The sequence below is a fragment of the Stylophora pistillata genome, chromosome 6 (genome assembly GCF_964205215.1).
Source record: "Stylophora pistillata chromosome 6, jaStyPist1.2, whole genome shotgun sequence".
NCBI lineage: Eukaryota > Metazoa > Cnidaria > Anthozoa > Scleractinia > Pocilloporidae > Stylophora > Stylophora pistillata.
In genome coordinates this window covers 33,134,896-33,151,774 of record NC_142524.1, presented here as the reverse complement: position 1 = coordinate 33,151,774, position 16,879 = coordinate 33,134,896, and the positions used below count along the sequence as shown (strand labels likewise).

Here is a 16,879-nt window from a genome sequence, read left to right as displayed (position 1 = left end):
CCTAACTCTGCAGGAGACGGGGCCTACGGTTTATTCGTCCTTATCCGACAAGACTAGAATATCTATCCATTTCTTGATATTGTAAAAAGGTAGCAAACTCTCCTCAGTTATTCTAAGACCATGAGTACTGGTCCGGCCGGGGCTCGAATCCTAGACCTCCCGCACTACACAATCCGGCGCCCTAACCAATTGAGCTAACCCGGGAGGTGGTTAACAAGAACGGTACCCTGGATGTACAGTCCAGCAGCACAATATTATATGGACGTGCTTGGAGGTTGGTCAAGGACTATGGAAGAAGGATTACGGAAGTTGTTGGGAAAAAAGACAAAAGATGTGCTACAAAACATGAAGAAGAAGTCTGTAGTTTCAAGTACGTTAAGATCATAACATGAACAGTAAAACTACAAAAGAAACTTTTGAAAGGTTGAACATTATAAGAACATTATATAAGCATGAAGTTTATTCCCACGTATGGTTATTAACTTGAAGGGTATTTTCAAACATTGGAGGAAATTTAAATATTGAGTTCCGTATATTAGAAGATTAATTGATTTATTTAGAGAATTTAATTTATAAGTTTGACAGTAACAGAACGTGACCTAGTTGGTGTTATGTATATTAATAATTGATTGTAAATTAGCGATGTTACATTAGTATCAGTTGTATTTTAATAATTTTCCATGCGTGCAAATAGGTTTTTATATTTTTTATAAGTGCGACGATGTGTAGTTTCCTAGGTTACGCTGTGCGCCTTGTGAAACTTTCTTTTCCTGGCATGCTGAAGTTCAATAAACTGCGTATAATAATAATAATAATAATAATAATAATAATGATAACAAATAGGGTTTGCCAGGTCGTTCTTTAGGGAACTTGATTAACATACAATTGACTTGTCGGATTGTGGTCAAATGGATTGTCAGACTTTAATTACGATTCTTGCTGCAAGAATAAAGTTTTCAATTCATGAAGCTATTTAACTCATCAGGCGAATGCTGCTTACACTAATTCTGATTCAAATGGCGGACATAAGAAATAATTGGTGATGCTAACCTAGAAATGACGGCTGTTGAAGACAATCACAGACTAAATTGTGCACTGAAGATGTTTTAATCTGGTGCGCGATCTTCTGTTAGTCGGTACAGCTGTAAATTATATAAAGCAGAAAGCTAGAGACTCGAAACCGAAACAAATATCGAATTACGAAAAGAAAATTAACAACACAAAAGCGACGACTCACATATTTTTGGGCATCTCCAGGCTTAAATAAAACGTCAATATCAAAAGGTAAAAGATGATCGAAGAAACAAACTTTCGCCTACACATAAAACAGCGCGCAACACAATTTTTCGAGCACATGGTAGCAAAAATCACGTGATCCGCACAAGGGGGGATCGGAGGGGCAAACTGTCCCTAACAACCGCTGTTTGACTTCTCGATGTTTTCTCAAACACAGTCATCTAGAAAATATTTATTGAGGTCGTGCGAAGGGGCAAAATATCAGACTAACATAATGCTACCATTCATGGTTCATAGTTTGGACAGTTTTCATACGGATTTGATCACTTTGGACGATAACTGACGGGGGCAGTTCTTTAATAAATAACATATGAATCAAGTCAATCAAATTTACTGACGGCATGCTTTGAAAGTGTTCTTTCATTGTGCTCTTCGCACCAGTGAGTTTTAAGATGAGAACGCTGGCGGTGATCACATTCTTAGATAAATTTAAAAGCTCCAAACGTGACACGCTATCGCAAGTAACGCATGACTAATTTTTTTTGAGCGACCACGCTTTCGTTCCCATGCATGTTGAACTGGGCTTGCTACTTAGGACTAACATTTCAGTATTTATTGGCACTTAGAAGAAGTTAAAGTGGGAACAATTATGATGGAAGATAATTCAACTGGCAATCAAGTTCTTGAAGACGCTGGAAATCAAATCAGAGAAGCTTGTGAGGTATTAGAACGAGAAGCAACAAGGCTTCGCCACGAGCAGAAAGCCATCGACGCCATGTCGAAAAAAATAGAGCACGTTCATCTCTCGTCGACTGTTAACCTCAATGTTGGCGGCCGCCGTTTTACGACAAGTCTTCAAACATTGACAAAAGATTCAGACTCGATGTTAGCTGCCATGTTCTCTGGGAAGTTCGAGGTTAAACCATCAGAAGACGGAGCTTTCTTTATCGACCGAGATGGGAAACATTTCCGGTTCATACTCAATTATCTTCGTACAGGAAAATTAACTTTGCCGGATGGAGCGACATTTCGAAAGGAACTTGCGGAAGAAGCTGAGTTCTACCAGATCCAAGGGATATTGGATGAGTTAGTGCCTAAAACGCCGATGAATTTCGAAGAATCAGTAATTCTGACGGATGAAGAGCACCGTAATGTGTTGAGAGGTTGGTTGCCTCCACAAGAAGGCAAGTGGCAGCTTCTGATGCGAGCTTCTCGAGATAGCTTTGCAGCCCAAACCTTCCACTCCAAATGTGACAATAAAGGGCCCACTGTCACCATTGTGAAGAGTGGAAGCAACATTTTTGGAGGATTCACTGAAAAGTCGTGGAACAGTGAGTATCATTGGTTAATCGTTACAAGGTTAAGTAGTGGTATTTCCGGTCGCGTTTATCGGCGTTAGAAATAAATTTCAATTTGAAGGATAAGACAAATGTTTGCAGGATGACAAAAAAGCGGAAATAGACAATGATAAGTGAACAACGGAGAAAAATGCGGCCAAGGATCTTTGCAGAAGATTGAATGTCGAGGAAATGAAAATGAAATATAACCGGATTTAGTACAACAAATTATCTTCAAAATGTTTGAAATATTGACACGCATTGCGAATGATAAAGTAACAAGACGAAGTATAACTGTCAAGAACTCGTTCTAAACGATTTTTAAAGGTGCACTATGCCTAGTTAAGGGTTAGCGCGTTATTTTTATGTTTTATTGAGGGTTAGAGTAAACAAGTTACAACATATCAGTTTTATAAACACAGAGCTGTCTATTAAGCACAGGAGGATCGACCTAGAAGGGTCATGTTACCCAGTGAGTTTGATTTGTGCATGAACACAGCAAGAATATGTAAAATGGCTCAATTTCTTGAGTTTACTGCTCGTTTAGTCAGAGTGTCTTATCTGAGGGCGTCCAATCGATAATTAAAGGATCGTTCGTGTGAACAAATGTTAAGCTATGCAAATCACCACTTTTGTCAACACTTCACACAGACCATTTGATAGGGTGCGGGAAACAATGGAAAATTATGCAGAAATTTTCGGCAATATTATGCGGAACAAAGTGACGATTATGCGGAAAAGACGCCAGATTATGCGGAGATTTCTAAAAATTAATAAAGCTGTTCCCTTGGCTTTTTCCAACGTATAAAATACACGTTCGCGTCTTACCAAGAATTTTAGTCCTTTATGACATGTTTGACCTTTTGCTGCCTTTCGTGGACAGGTATGTCTTCGTTCAAGCTAGTCCGAAGCTTAGTAACCAGCCATTAAATCGGACGAGGAAAACTGGACACCGAAAATCAGTATTTTAATACTATTTTGAAAAACAAAATTAGAACCCAGGCCCATCACCAGAAGATGCATGGAACGCCAAACGGTTTTAAATTGTTTACGAACGAAAGGCGTGTTTTCATCGCTGTTTTGGGTGAATAACTTCTTCAAAATGATGAATCTTTTCGCTATTTTTCTTCTGAGGATGGTAAGCAGTTTGCTTTCTAATTTATATATAGAAATTTTCTAGTTTTATGCGAAAAAATGCCCCAAGGATGCGGAGGATACGGAAGTAGGCGAATTATGCGGATCCGCACCACCGCATCCTGTCAAGGTCGCATTCACAGCAGTTAAGGACTCTTGAAGACATGAACAGTTTACTTCCCTTCTGGCCAAAACTGAACGGGAGAGATGCCTCTGGGAAACCAATAACACAATTGTGACATAGCTACTTTTTTAGCGGATGTCTTGATTTATCATGACGAAAATTCATAAGTATATTATTACTGTTTTATGATGCAAATATCAATTCTGAAGCGTTATCACTGACTTACAAACAGGTTTCAGCGAATGGGTAAGATGCTCACAAGCATTCCTGTTCAGCATAGTCAACCCTCATGGACTGGGTCCAACTAAAATGCCGCTCTTTCAGGAACACGAGTACTCCATCTACTGTGAACCAAGCTATGGACCTACTTTTGGTGGAGGGCCTGACTTACATATATCAGGAAATGCAAATAACAATACATCAAGTTATACCTACCTCGGCTGCAGTTATCAGTGTCCCACAGGACAGAATGCTTACACATTCCAGGCGGGAGTAAAAAATTTTATTGTGACAGATTACGAAGTGTTTGAACTTCACAGATGACAGACCAAATATTCTTTCCCACGTCAGAGACCACAAGGTTAGTAAAATGTCCTCTGAGTTGTAATTTATGTGACGGTTTTATAATCATCACTTAGAGATCAGCGTACCAGTTTTATATTTTACCGTCTCGCGAGCTAATAGGGAACTATTTCGCCTCAATCTTCACGTGACCAACTAATCACTGCACCACTCCCCCTCCTCTTCTCGCTTGATAAGCTAACAATCACCGAAGAAAGGGTCAACTCACAAATTGCGTCACCGCACTGTTGCTATCATATCTATTTGAACCAAAGTGCAGCGTTTGAGACTGACATCGAATTTATTTAGTCGTTCATGTGGCCAGGCCAATCTGCACCAAAGTTTAGGTGTCATGGATGTCGTTTTTGAAGATTTAAACGAAGTTTCCTTCTTTTGGTGGTAACTCTAACCTTTTTTTTTTTTTTTCGTAGTTGAAAACTGTTAAAGAGTGCCGTGTCCTTGGGAGCACGCATTGATTATGGCCCAATGAAAATGAATTCTTAATGAAAATGTAAGGTTTAATTACAAGGACAAGATATCCGGAGTATATAGTTCATTTTACTTCATTTCTGTGATTGTGTTTTTCAATTGATCGGACAGTATAGTTTTAAAATAGACTCCAAATGATCACCATTCTTATTTTCGTTTATTTTGAACTATGGCTGTACGTATCTAATGTAACTTTCTCTTTTTTAGAACTGAACCGCAGACTTAGACTCGCCAACTCCAGGTGCATGTTGGCCTGGAAACTGGAAGTGACATGCATCCCTTTTGATATAGAAATTTAGAAATTAGTGACTGTTTGTTTGTTAGTCATTTTGTATTAGTTAAGGCATAAGGTCTGAAATAATTATTTCTCGATAGCCCCTTTTAGATCTTAGCTTTAAAAAAATCTATTCAGTCATCCCTCGCGTGAAATACATTAACAAGTCTTACAACCTGACTGCTGTCGATGGGAACTGCAAGGTTTATTTTACATGCATCATTTTGTTGCAAGGTTTATTTTACATGCATCATTTTGTTGCAAGGTTTATTTTACATGCATCATTTTGTTGCAAGGTTTATTTTACATGCATCATTTTGTTGCAAGGTTTATTTTACATGCATCATTTTGTTGCAAGGTTTATTTTACATGCATCATTTTGTTGCAAGGTTTATTTTACATGCATCATTTTGTTGCAAGGTTTATTTTACATGCATCATTTTGTTGCAAGGTTTATTTTACATGCATCATTTTGTTGCAAGGTTTATTTTACATGCATCATTTTGTTGCAAGGTTTATTTTACATGCATCATTTTGTTGCAAGGTTTATTTTACATGCATCATTTTGTTGCAAGGTTTATTTTACATGCATCATTTTGTTGTAATACGGTGTTGGTCGGCCCGGCATTACTCTTGGACTGAGTCATGTCAGGCCGGAAGGTAAAATATCTGGGTCTCAGTCATGACGTATGGGCCCCACATGAATCTCAAGCCAAGCCATTTTCCCGTCTGACCCTGCCACAAAGTTAATAGGTACTTAGTATCCTCTCGATTTAACACGTTCTTTGTAAACATACATGTTTTATTTCAAGATTATACCAACAAATATTCTGTACTAACGATACAACCTCGACGCAAAACTCTCATTGATCTCTTTTCACTCTTCCCCCCGCCCCCCACCCTTCCCCCAACTGGGAAAATTTGTACTTACGCGTAAAAGTAGACCCCACGATTTCTATACAGGTGCGCCGTTAATCAAGCGTAATTCTCTAACTGACGCTGAAACGAATGAAAATTACTTTGTAATGAATCCTAAGGATTAACCTGACACAACACCAATAGCAGGCATCTTGTTTATTCATACAGGATACGGTGTGGAGCGTTACAAAATCATACTCAGTCAGATAAGGAAATGTAGAAATGAGTAAATAAAACATTTGAATCAAAGTTGACAGGGATGTCTCGAGCAGTTCTTGCTTTACGAACGAAATCTTAAAGCTTGCTTCAGAAACCATAACATTTTTGTCGAGATGAAATGCTTATGTACAAATTTGTTGATTCCCGTGTGTTACGTTTCCAAAGACAAACCTTACCATTGTCTTCTCATTGGAATTTCTTGATATTTACGTAACGTCGCCATCCTTAAGAGATTTTGGTTTAGTTCGTTATTAGAACAGTTTAAGAGTTAACTTTTTACAAAATTTCAGTTTACTGGGGTTTTTCGTCTTGTGATAAAGCAAGGTACCGGTTGAATTCAGCTTTTTCGTGACACGATGGGTGTTACGAAAACGAATACCCTCGAGAACGAAGACCGAAGACCCTGTAAACGGAAAACCGTAGAAATTACAACTTAAACACACATTAAACAGCAACAACGCTTAGTAATATAATACATTACACTTCACGCGTTTCTTCCTATTATTATCCGTATTATACAGGATATATCAACAAAGTTGAAATGGTAAATTGGCAACCGTAACGATTACAAAAGCTGACGTTTCGAGCGTTAGCCCTTCGTCGGAGCGAATAGAGGACTTGTGGGTTGTGTGTGCTTTTAAAGGCAGAAAATGGAGCTACGTTATTGGTGGGAACATGGCAACGAGAAAAACACGAATAAATTAGTGGAATGAAAAGCGTTCGTTGATCCCTGTGGGATTTAGACTGCCGGTTTGAAAGATGAGCTTTTGTTCAAGAGTTTTACGGCTTTCCGTGCTACCTAAGTGTAAGGAAAGACCGCAGATTGCAATATGTTGATATAATGATATGTTGCTTAGAATGATTAGGTAAATCAAAATGTCCAGCGACTGGTTTCGATGTGTCCTTGTCATTCCTTTCCACGTCTCGAAGGTGTTCTCGGAATCGGTCACCTAGTCTTATGCCTGTTCAGCGCCGATGTATATCTTTTTTCAAAAAGTGCAAGTTATGCAATAGATTACATTGGCGGAGGTGCACGTGAAGGTATCGGTGATTTTAATGGATCGTTTAGGTCCCGATATTTTATCGGTGTTGTGAATGAAAGGACACGTTTTGCATCGTGCACGAGCGCATTTAAAAGTGCCTGGTTGGTCATTAGTCTGAAAAAAAATTGCCTATGTTTTTGTCGCGTTTGAATGAAATGAGCGGGGGCTGCGAAAAGATAGTGCTAGTCTCTGGATCGTTTTGAAGTAATTTAAAGTTTTTAAGAATGATGGATTTAACTGAGTGGTTGTGAGGGTCAAACGTGAGAGTAAATGGAATGCGGTCGGAATCTTCCTTATGCGACGTTTGTAGTGCTGAATGTCGATCAATAAGTTGGGCGTGGTGGTAACCCGCTTTAACGACAGAAACAGGTTTCCATTGAAGGCAACGGTTTATGCACTAGTGTGTATTACAAACCTACAGACTCGCATAATTACTTGTTATATTCGTCTTCGCATCCATCTCACGTTAACAATTCCATTCCTTTTTCTCAGTTTCTAAGACTTCGTCGTTTATGTAGTGATGACTCTGATTTCCACCACAAATCAGAGTCAATGTACCAGTTTTTCGATAAACGTGGTTACCCTGTTTCCGTCGTTCAAGCGGGTCACCACCGCGCCCAACTTATTGGTCGACATTCAGCACTAGAAACGTCGCATAAGGAAGATTCCGACCGCATTCCATTCACTCTCACGTTTCACCCTCGCAACCACTCAGTTAAATCCATCATTCTTAAAAACTCTAAATTACTTCAAAACGATCCAGAGACAAGCACTATCTTTTCGCAGCCCCCGTTCATTTCATTCAAACGCGACAAAAACATAGGCAAATTTTTGGTCAGAAGTTCTTTTCAGACTAATGACCAACCAGGCACTTTTAAATACGCTCGTGCACGATGCAAAACGTGTCCCTTCATTCACAACACTGATAAAATATCGGGACCTAAACGATCCATTAAAATCACCGATCACTTCACGAGCACCTCCGCCAATGTAATCACAGGCCGCCCAAGCTCTGTCACAGGCTCTTTCACAGTGAATAATTAAAGAGTTTCTATAGTGGTTTAGTTAGACTTGCTTTTGAGCTCCGTAAATGTAAAGTTGTGTGAAATAATCAAAGAAATAAAGTCTTACCTTCGTAGAGAGTAGTCTGTGTTGTTTTCCTCGCGGTTTGAAGCCGTTTTGATGTGTTTCAGCTTGACGCCCTAAATTACCATGCATAAAATACGGGAAGGTCGGAAACTTCTGTTGACACATGCTCGCCAAAATCGCTCGAAAACAACACTTAGATACTTTCCCTCGAATCAAAACTCGGCAGCACGAAAGCTAAATAGCTGCCCTTTAAGTTCATCGAAAAAAATCCCTCAAAAGTCGGTTTGTCGAGCAACCAATCCAGCGAGAATTTCAAATTAACGGTCGTTCGGAATTCTTCTAATGCGTGGAAGGAACTTCTTGTGCAACTGAGAAACCGTTAATGCGCGGTCAACCTGGAACCTAGTCAAATCTCTCTCAACGGGTCCTCCCCATAGTCTTCTAATACCAACTCTTCACGAATACTAAGCTATCCCGGGTAAGAGGATATTTCTAAAAATCCATTGAAAACAGTGAAGATGGACAGTATCGACGATCTAGTCAGGTCGATGAGTTTACCCGGGGTACCTTGGTATGTGTGAAGAAACTATCAGCCTTACAGCCTCAATGTTACGTGACATCTTAATGTCACGTAACATTGTAGTGCGTGGAAAGCTTCCTAAGGAAAAATAACATTTATTCTTGTGATAGTTCAGTAGCGGAAACAAAACTATGAGTGAGGCAAATATTGAAGAAAACGACCAACAGCAAAATCAAGTCTTAGCAGACGCTGAAAGTCATATCAAACAAGCCTGCGATATGTTACAACGAGAAGCTGCAAGACTTCGACACGAGCAGAGAGCTATCGACGCCATGTCGAAGAAATTCGAACATATTCACTTTACCTCTACTATACAACTAAATGTTGGCGGCCATCGCTTCACCACAAGTCTTCAAACGCTGACCAAAGATCCAAATTCCATGCTGGCTGCCATGTTTTCAGGGAAGTTTGAGATGAAGCCTACTGATGACGGCGCTTTCTTTATCGACCGAGATGGAACCCACTTCCGGTTTATACTCAATTATCTTCGTAATGGAGAGTTGATTTTACCAGAAGGTGCGACATTTGTGAAAGAACTCGAAGCTGAAGCAAAGTTCTACCAGATCCAAGGGATATTGGACGAGTTAGTGCCTAAATTTCCGAAAAATTTCGAAGAATCAGTGATTCTGACTAATGAAGAGCACCGAAATGTGTTGAGTGGTTGGTTGCCTCCACTTGAAGGCAAATGGCAGCTTCTGATGCGAGCTTCTCAAGATGGCTTTGCAGCTCAAACTTTCCACTCCAAATGTGACAACAAAGGGCCAACTGTTACCATTGTGAAGAGAGGAAACAACATTTTTGGAGGATTCACAGAAACATCTTGGAACAGTAAGTAAATTGTTACAGGGTTAAGTATAGCCTGAATTTTCGGTCACAGTTATCGGCGTTAAAAATAAAGTTCAGTTCGAAGGACACAAAAAATCCGCAGGATAACAGAAAAGCGGAAACAGACAACGATAATTGAACAACGGAGAAAAGGTGGCTTAGGATCTTTGTAGAAGATTGAATGTTAAGGAAATGAAAATGAAATATAACCAGATTTAGCATAACAAATTATCTTCAAAATGTTTCAAATATTGACACGCATTCCAAATGATAAACAATATGAAGTATGACTGTCAAGAGCTCGTTCAAAGCAATTTTTAAAGGTGTGCTATGCCTACTTAAGGGCTAATGCGTTACTTTCATGTTTTAGTCGGGGTTAGAGAAAACAAGTTACAGCATGATTGAAAATATATCAAAATCATGTATGCGAACTGCGGTTTTAAGAAATGTACATGAAAGCAATCGTCGCAGTAATGAACACTGCAGTTGTGAAAATAAGGCCTGAAAAAAATTCAGGCCTGTACGGGATTTGAACCCATGACCTCCGCTCAGTCAAAGTGCAACATTTTAACTGATCATATTTTTGTTTCCTTTTTTCTGAAACAGGTCAGAATATCTACTTGTATTGCTCACAGTCATTCTTGTTCAGCATGGTAAATCCACAGGGGGTGGCTCCGAGTAAAATGCCACTTGCTAACAATCAGAGAAAAGCCATTTTCTGTTATTGCAGTCATGGACCAACATTTGGAGGAGGATTTGACTTACACATATCAAATGACGCAGACCTAAATGATTCAAGTTACAGTAATCTCGGCTACTCGTACCAGCTTCCCACCGGACACCAGAGCACATTCTTCACAGGAGCTAAATATTTTTGTGTGACAGACTACGAAGTGTTTGGAACGTACCAGTGACAACTGTCACAAACATTTGCGAGAGGCCAACAGGTAGAATTTCACTGACTCGAACGATATTCTGGGCTTTAATTTAAAAGGTTAACTTCTGTTTTCCTTTTCAAAATCTAATTTTTTTTTCGTCTGACCACAGCTGACTCAAAGTTCTTTACGTGAAATCTTATCTACAAAAATGTTTTGCTGACGGAAAAGAAGCCGTGGCGAGTGTACGAGAATACTGACCTTTTTTTATTTCATGCGTACTAGGATTGCCCCTCGCTCCTTAAGCCTTGTTTGTCTAAGTGTTTCCTCTTTCTTCTTTCCTCAAATGGTAAACACCATAGCGTACACTAAGAGTGTTTCACCAAGAGTGTTTCTGTCAAGGAACTATCGGCTGATAGTTGCCCCGCGGAAAATTGATGTTCTTAAAGCAAATATGCTAGTTTTAAGAACATCAAATTTCCAAGGGGCAACTATAAGACCGATAGTTCCGACACATAAACACTTATTGTCTTTATTGTTTACCGCTAAAAAACAGTCAAAACACTAAATGCAGATCAATCAAATATTTATTCATGCGTAGAGCCTGTCACAAATGTCAATAGTTACATCTTCTTCGCTGACCTCGGTGAATCGAGTAACCATACTTATTACAACGAAGCCTGCTTGTTTAGTACAGAAAATGTTTCACGGATGAGTACTATCTATGATCCGGGTGTTTTCCGCGGACGGGCACTATCCATCCGGGTATTTTCCGCGGACGGGCAGTATGGGCTGATAGTGTCTCTTCACGCATGAACACTATCACGTTACGTGATCAATTTAAACCAATACGAATCGGAGAAAATTTAGTTGTGAACTATAATAAATCATGGATACACGCGGATGGTTGCTAAGCACGAAAGAAGCGTAAGAGTCGCGCGAGGCGTTAGCCGAGTGCTTAGCAAACCTTCCAGGGTTTCAAGCTCTGAGCAAGGCGGTTATATGGTGTTGTGGTATTGGGCGCGCAGTACAGTTAATAAAACGGTACAACTCTCCACGATGTATATGAAAAGTAGAATGTGTGTACAATTTCGGAGTCAAAATATTGTTTTATATGAGACCTATACACAATGAAATATAAGACGGCTTCTTGCCTCTTGAAAAGTATACAGTTTTTCCGAGAGCTTCAACGGCGCAATATGTACGCAAACCATATACTCGAAGCTTTAATCTTAGCCCTGTTATAAACACGAAATTCCCGCCAGCAAACCGTTCAAAATATTACTAAGCCCCATCCACACTTCTTGTGAAGAAATAATATATGCGCCAGCCTTCTGTGTCAGTAAGCAGATTTACCAGGAAGTTAAAACAAGAATGGAAGGACGCAGTGATGGAACGATGGATGGAAGGAGTGAAATCTAACGTTATTGTAATATTTCAGTTAGGTTTGGAGAAAACAAGCTGCAACATCCTAGTTTTATAAACACAGACGTTTCTCTGCCTCTCAGGAAGCTCGACATTGTTAGCATAAGGACTCTAGGACTGCTAGAGCCTTTCTTCCCCCTGCCTCGAGCTCCTTTCCAGATAGGAACTTTGTAAAAGCACGTCAGATTCAATATCCAAAAAAACCAACCATATCATTTGAGGGTTTATCAATATTTTCGAAATATTCTTATTTTCGTAGAGTAATAGAAGGATAAGGGATTATAGACAGTTTATTATCTCTTGTAAAAGGGGTCATGTTACCCAGTGAGACTGGTGCATTAACACAGCTAGAACATATATGTGATGACCTGATGTCTGAATCTGAGATAGTCTGACCTACAAAAAACGAATACGTTGGTCAAGAGATATTAAGCTATTCAAATGACCACTTGTCTCGACACTTTGCAGTGATCAAAAAATCTTGTACTCTGTCGATGCCTGAGCAAAATCAATGGTAATGAAAACTAACACCGCTCAATAGACTACAATGGTTAGAGCGCCGGACTGTCACGGAAGGTCGAGGGTTCAAGCCTCGGTCGGACCAACACTCAAGGTTTTAAAATAACTGAGGAGAATGTGCTACCTTTCTATAATATCAAGAAATGGATAGATATTCTAGTCTTCTCGGATAAGGACTAATAAACCGTATGTCCCATCTCCTGCATCTATCAATTAGTTGATTTGGTTAGGCAGGGGACATTAAAGAGCCCACTCACGACATTACTGTGATATGGTCTGTCCTGTTTACTGGGAATTGGGAGGGGGGGCATGTTCAAATAATTTTCCTTCGATTGATTGTGAACTGCTGATGCAGTCCGACCAAAATCCCCCGAAGAGTGCCGTGATGCGCATTTGATCATATCCAAATGGCACAGTTTGCGCAATATAAATATTAAATTATTAAAATATATTAACTGTAACACAATTGTGATAAAAACACTTTTTTCAGCAGATGTCTTGATTTCTTATTCAAAAAATTATATTCAGATAATTAGTGTTTTATCATGCAAACATCAATTCTGAAGCGGTGTCTCTGACTTACAAACAGGTAGCAGTGGATGGGTAAGATGCTCACAAGAGTTCTTGTTCAGCTTAGTCAACATCAGTGGACTGGGTCCAACTAAAATGCCGCTTTTTAAGAGTTACAAGAATTCGATCTACTGTTTAGCAAGCCATGGGCCAACGTTTGGAGGAAGGCATGACTTACATACATCAGGAGACGCAACTGTCAAAATATTAAGTGGCACCTATCACAGCTCCTCTTGTCAGTGTCCCACAGGTCAGAATGCTGCAACATCTTCGCAAGAACAAAGAAGTTATTGTAACAGATTACAAACTGTTTGGGCTTCACAAATGACAAACCAAATATTGCTCCCCATAATAAGGGCCATCAGGTCATGAAAATGTCCTCAGAGCAGTAGTTTATGTGTTCGTACGTAAAAATCACTTATTTTAAAAGGCCCCTTGGAAACATCTTAATTACAGATAAGCGCACCAGTTTCACAAATAATCGACTTCTTATTTCTTGCCAGCTTATAGAGAACCATCTCGCCTCGATCTACATATGACAGACTTAATTTTAAGCGTCATAGGTATTTCATGTTTCGTTCTCTTTTCTTTTATGTTTTTGCTGTGTTTTTTGAAAGATTTAAATAAAGTGTCCTTCTTAAAAAAAAATGTATCCTTTGTTTCTTAATTTTTGTAATTGAAAACTGTAAATAATGTTTTTGTCCCTAAAAATACGCATTGAGGATGGTTTATTGAGATCTATGTGGCTGTGACCAAAAAAACTTTTCGTTGGAACAAATGTTCTACCCGGGTTTTGAGAGAATTTGAGCTTAATTTCTCTCAAGAGATTACTCAAGTATGGTGGCCCATTAACGCCATAGCATTTTTGGCACTTTTTTAAAAAATTGTTGTATCACTTTTCATTTTTATTATTATTTTTTTGATTCTCTATTCAATTAAGGAAATACATAATTTCTATTTTTATTTCAAACGAACTACACAGCCCATTGACGCTATAACAAAAAAAAAAAAGAAGTTCATAGCCCATTGACGCCATAGACCATAAACCTTTTCGGTCTCACTCTAATCCATCGTGGCGTCTCGTACAAGAAAACCAGATTGGGAAAAGGACTTCGAGTTAAAAGACGATCTCGAACTGTACGTTCAATGTAATTTGAGTCAATGAGAGATCTTAGATTTAATGAAAGTTCACTATCCTATGTATGCGTGGAGCCTAAGGACTCTTTCACGACGGCTTCAACACTTCGAGAAAGTCTTAACAACAGTGAGTGTATTTCAGGATTATTAGTTCAAGGTTCCTTCGAGTAATTAACGGGAGAAACTTTTAGGAATTTTGGATTTTTAAGGATGTCAACATGGCGGTGGTAGGCTGCAGAGCACGTTTAGCGTTCTTACTCCTCGCTGTCGTGGCTTTCACCGCACGCTTAATCCAACGAAGAAACAAAAGTTTCTACAATTCAGCAGCAGATACTGAAAGGATATTTGAGTACACTCTGAAAGAAGAGGAATCACATAATCACGGTAAATCCGCTTTCATCAACGGCTAAGGACCCGAGGATTTTGTGGTCTCAACCTTTCATAAAAGCCTCGTCAAATACAAACATAATGGTCGTCGACGTTTCTCGAAGAGTAGAGTGCGATACTACTCGAACTTCAACGCTACCTTTCTCCTGACCTAATTTTACTCGCTGAAGATATCGATGTAAACCCTGGGATGACAAATAGTAGCAATGAAATCAAGAAACGCCAACGCAATCTAAAAATTGCTCATTTGAATGTTCTGTCCATTAAGAATAGAGAACACTACATCCTTGCGAAAGAACTCGCTATCAAGTTTAAACTCGATATCTTCACAATTTCTGAGAGCTGGTTGGACAACACCGTCACCGATATCGAAGTCGAAATTCCTGGATATAATATCTTTAGACTCGACCGGTTAACTAAGGCTGGAGGAGGTTTTTGTGCATTTGTCAGCGATAGATTTAAAGTTGAACGCTTAGATGATTTATCATCGATTTCACCCTTTGGTTTATATCAGCTTTGGCTCAAAGTTCAAGTACGAAACTGCAAATCCTTTATTATCTGCATTGTTTATAGACCTCCAACTACAAGTTTGAACTGCTTTGATGAAGATTTAAGCAGAACAACCATCTCAGCTTTATCACTTAACAAGGACATTTACATGCTTGGCGATTTAAATTGCAATGTGTTAAATCACAACGACGCTGCCTCTCAGGCCTCAGGCGTTGCTTAATTTCTGCACTGCATTTAATTTAACTCAAATGATTAATCAACCAACAAGAATATCGGAGACCTCCACCACGCTAATAGATGTCATCCTAGCTTCAAATACAGATTTAGTGAAGGAAGCAAGAGTATTGCCTTGTTCTATCAGTGACCATGATTTGGTTTACCTCGTACTCAATCTAAAGAAAGACCGACCTAAACCCGTATATATCACAACAAGAGGCTTTAAAGATTATGATCAAGAGGCCTTCCGAAAAGATATTAATGCTGACCTTTGCTCAGTTATCGATATTTTTGATGAGGTCGATGATAAACTTTATGCATCCCATCGGATATTTTACGATATACTTGATTCGTATGCGCCCACTAAAGAGGTCAAGATACGGGGTCGGTCAAACCCCTGTGTTACCGAGGAAATTCGAGCATTAATGAAGACAAGAGACCACTGGCGGAAGCTGGCAAGGAAAACTAACGACCCTTTAGCATGGGATGGCTATAAAAACTTTAAAAGGGAAGTTAAACGTGAATTACGACTAGCCGGACATGAATACGCTGAAACTCTAATCAGGAATAATCCTAACAACACGGGCTGCGTTTGGAAAACCATACGTTCTTTTATTCCAAAGAAGTCTGTCAATTGAAAGACTTACAGCAAAGAGGACAAATTGGTTGCTGACGAATTTAACCAATTTTTTACTTCAATAGGCCAAAGAACGATCCATAAAATTCAGTCACTGGCTAATGAATGCAATTATAATCTTACGCAACCGTCTTTTGTCCCTAAGGGTTATCCCCTATCACAACAATTTACATTCAGGACTGTAGAATGCGTCGAAATCGAAGAAATCGTTAATTCAATGCCAACGGGAAAAGCTCCTGGAATCGATAAAATCCCACTACGTGTAATTATGGACTGGACTCCAGCTATCCTCCCTACTCTTACGTCCATCATAAGCAACTTGCTTACAAGTGAGTGGTGTTTTTCCATCTGTTTGGAAGACTGCAGAAGTGATCCCTGTTCATAAACAAGGTGATCATGAAAAACCTGAAAATAATCGACCTATATCTTTATTGCCCATCTTATCAAAGATATGTGAGAGAACTGCGTTGAATCAATTCATGACCTATTCGGTATCAAACGATCGATTGTCAACAAAACAAAGCGGTAAAAAAAAAGTGGCACTCAACTGAGACTTCACTGATCTACACAACAGATATGATCTTAAGTGCCATCGATCAAAAGAAAACTACAGCTATGGTTCTGTTAGACATGAGTAAAGCCTTCGATAGCATCACCCACAAAATCCTGCCCCACAAACTTCAAGATATGGATGCTTCAACATCTGCCATCGACTGGTTTCGTAGTTATCTATCTAACAGAGCCCAAGTTGTTCGAATCAATGCCAAGATCTCT

The 16,879-nt window shown here is 39.2% G+C and overlaps 2 protein-coding genes across 3 annotated transcripts; both read left to right on the top strand.

The window, feature by feature from the left end:
* The first annotated feature begins 1,782 nt into the window (after nt 1-1,782).
* On the top strand, nt 1,783-6,327 carry LOC148729510 (uncharacterized). 2 transcript variants are annotated; one of them, XR_016002377.1, is made up of 4 exons: nt 1,783-2,567; nt 4,064-4,411; nt 4,824-4,903; nt 5,089-6,327. XR_016002377.1 is itself a non-coding variant. In XM_088762849.1 (3 exons), exons 1-2 carry the CDS (start codon nt 1,886-1,888, stop codon nt 4,372-4,374), a joined length of 993 nt encoding a protein of 330 aa, XP_088618975.1. In that variant the 5' UTR covers nt 1,783-1,885; the 3' UTR covers nt 4,375-4,411; nt 4,824-6,327. The 2 variants fall into 2 exon arrangements, 1 of the variants encoding a protein (XP_088618975.1); XM_088762849.1 differs by having other exon boundaries at nt 4,824-6,327.
* A 2,654-nt stretch (nt 6,328-8,981) lies between these two features.
* LOC111324926 (uncharacterized) lies at nt 8,982-11,871 on the top strand. Its single transcript, XM_022928589.2, has 2 exons — nt 8,982-9,832; nt 10,436-11,871. The coding sequence occupies exons 1-2, from the start codon at nt 9,136-9,138 to the stop codon at nt 10,741-10,743; spliced, it is 1,005 nt and encodes a 334-aa protein (XP_022784324.2). The 5' UTR covers nt 8,982-9,135; the 3' UTR covers nt 10,744-11,871.
* Nucleotides 11,872-16,879: the final 5,008 nt, after the last annotated feature.

Coding starts and splice junctions, on each gene's coding strand:
- LOC148729510 (XM_088762849.1), top strand. CDS start 1,886: ATGATGGAAGATAATTCAACTGGCAATCAAGTTCTTGAAGACGCTGGA. Junction 2,568..4,063: donor CACTGAAAAGTCGTGGAACA/GTGAGTATCATT, acceptor ACTTACAAACAG/GTTTCAGCGAATGGGTAAGA.
- LOC111324926 (XM_022928589.2), top strand. CDS start 9,136: ATGAGTGAGGCAAATATTGAAGAAAACGACCAACAGCAAAATCAAGTC. Junction 9,833..10,435: donor CACAGAAACATCTTGGAACA/GTAAGTAAATTG, acceptor TTTCTGAAACAG/GTCAGAATATCTACTTGTAT.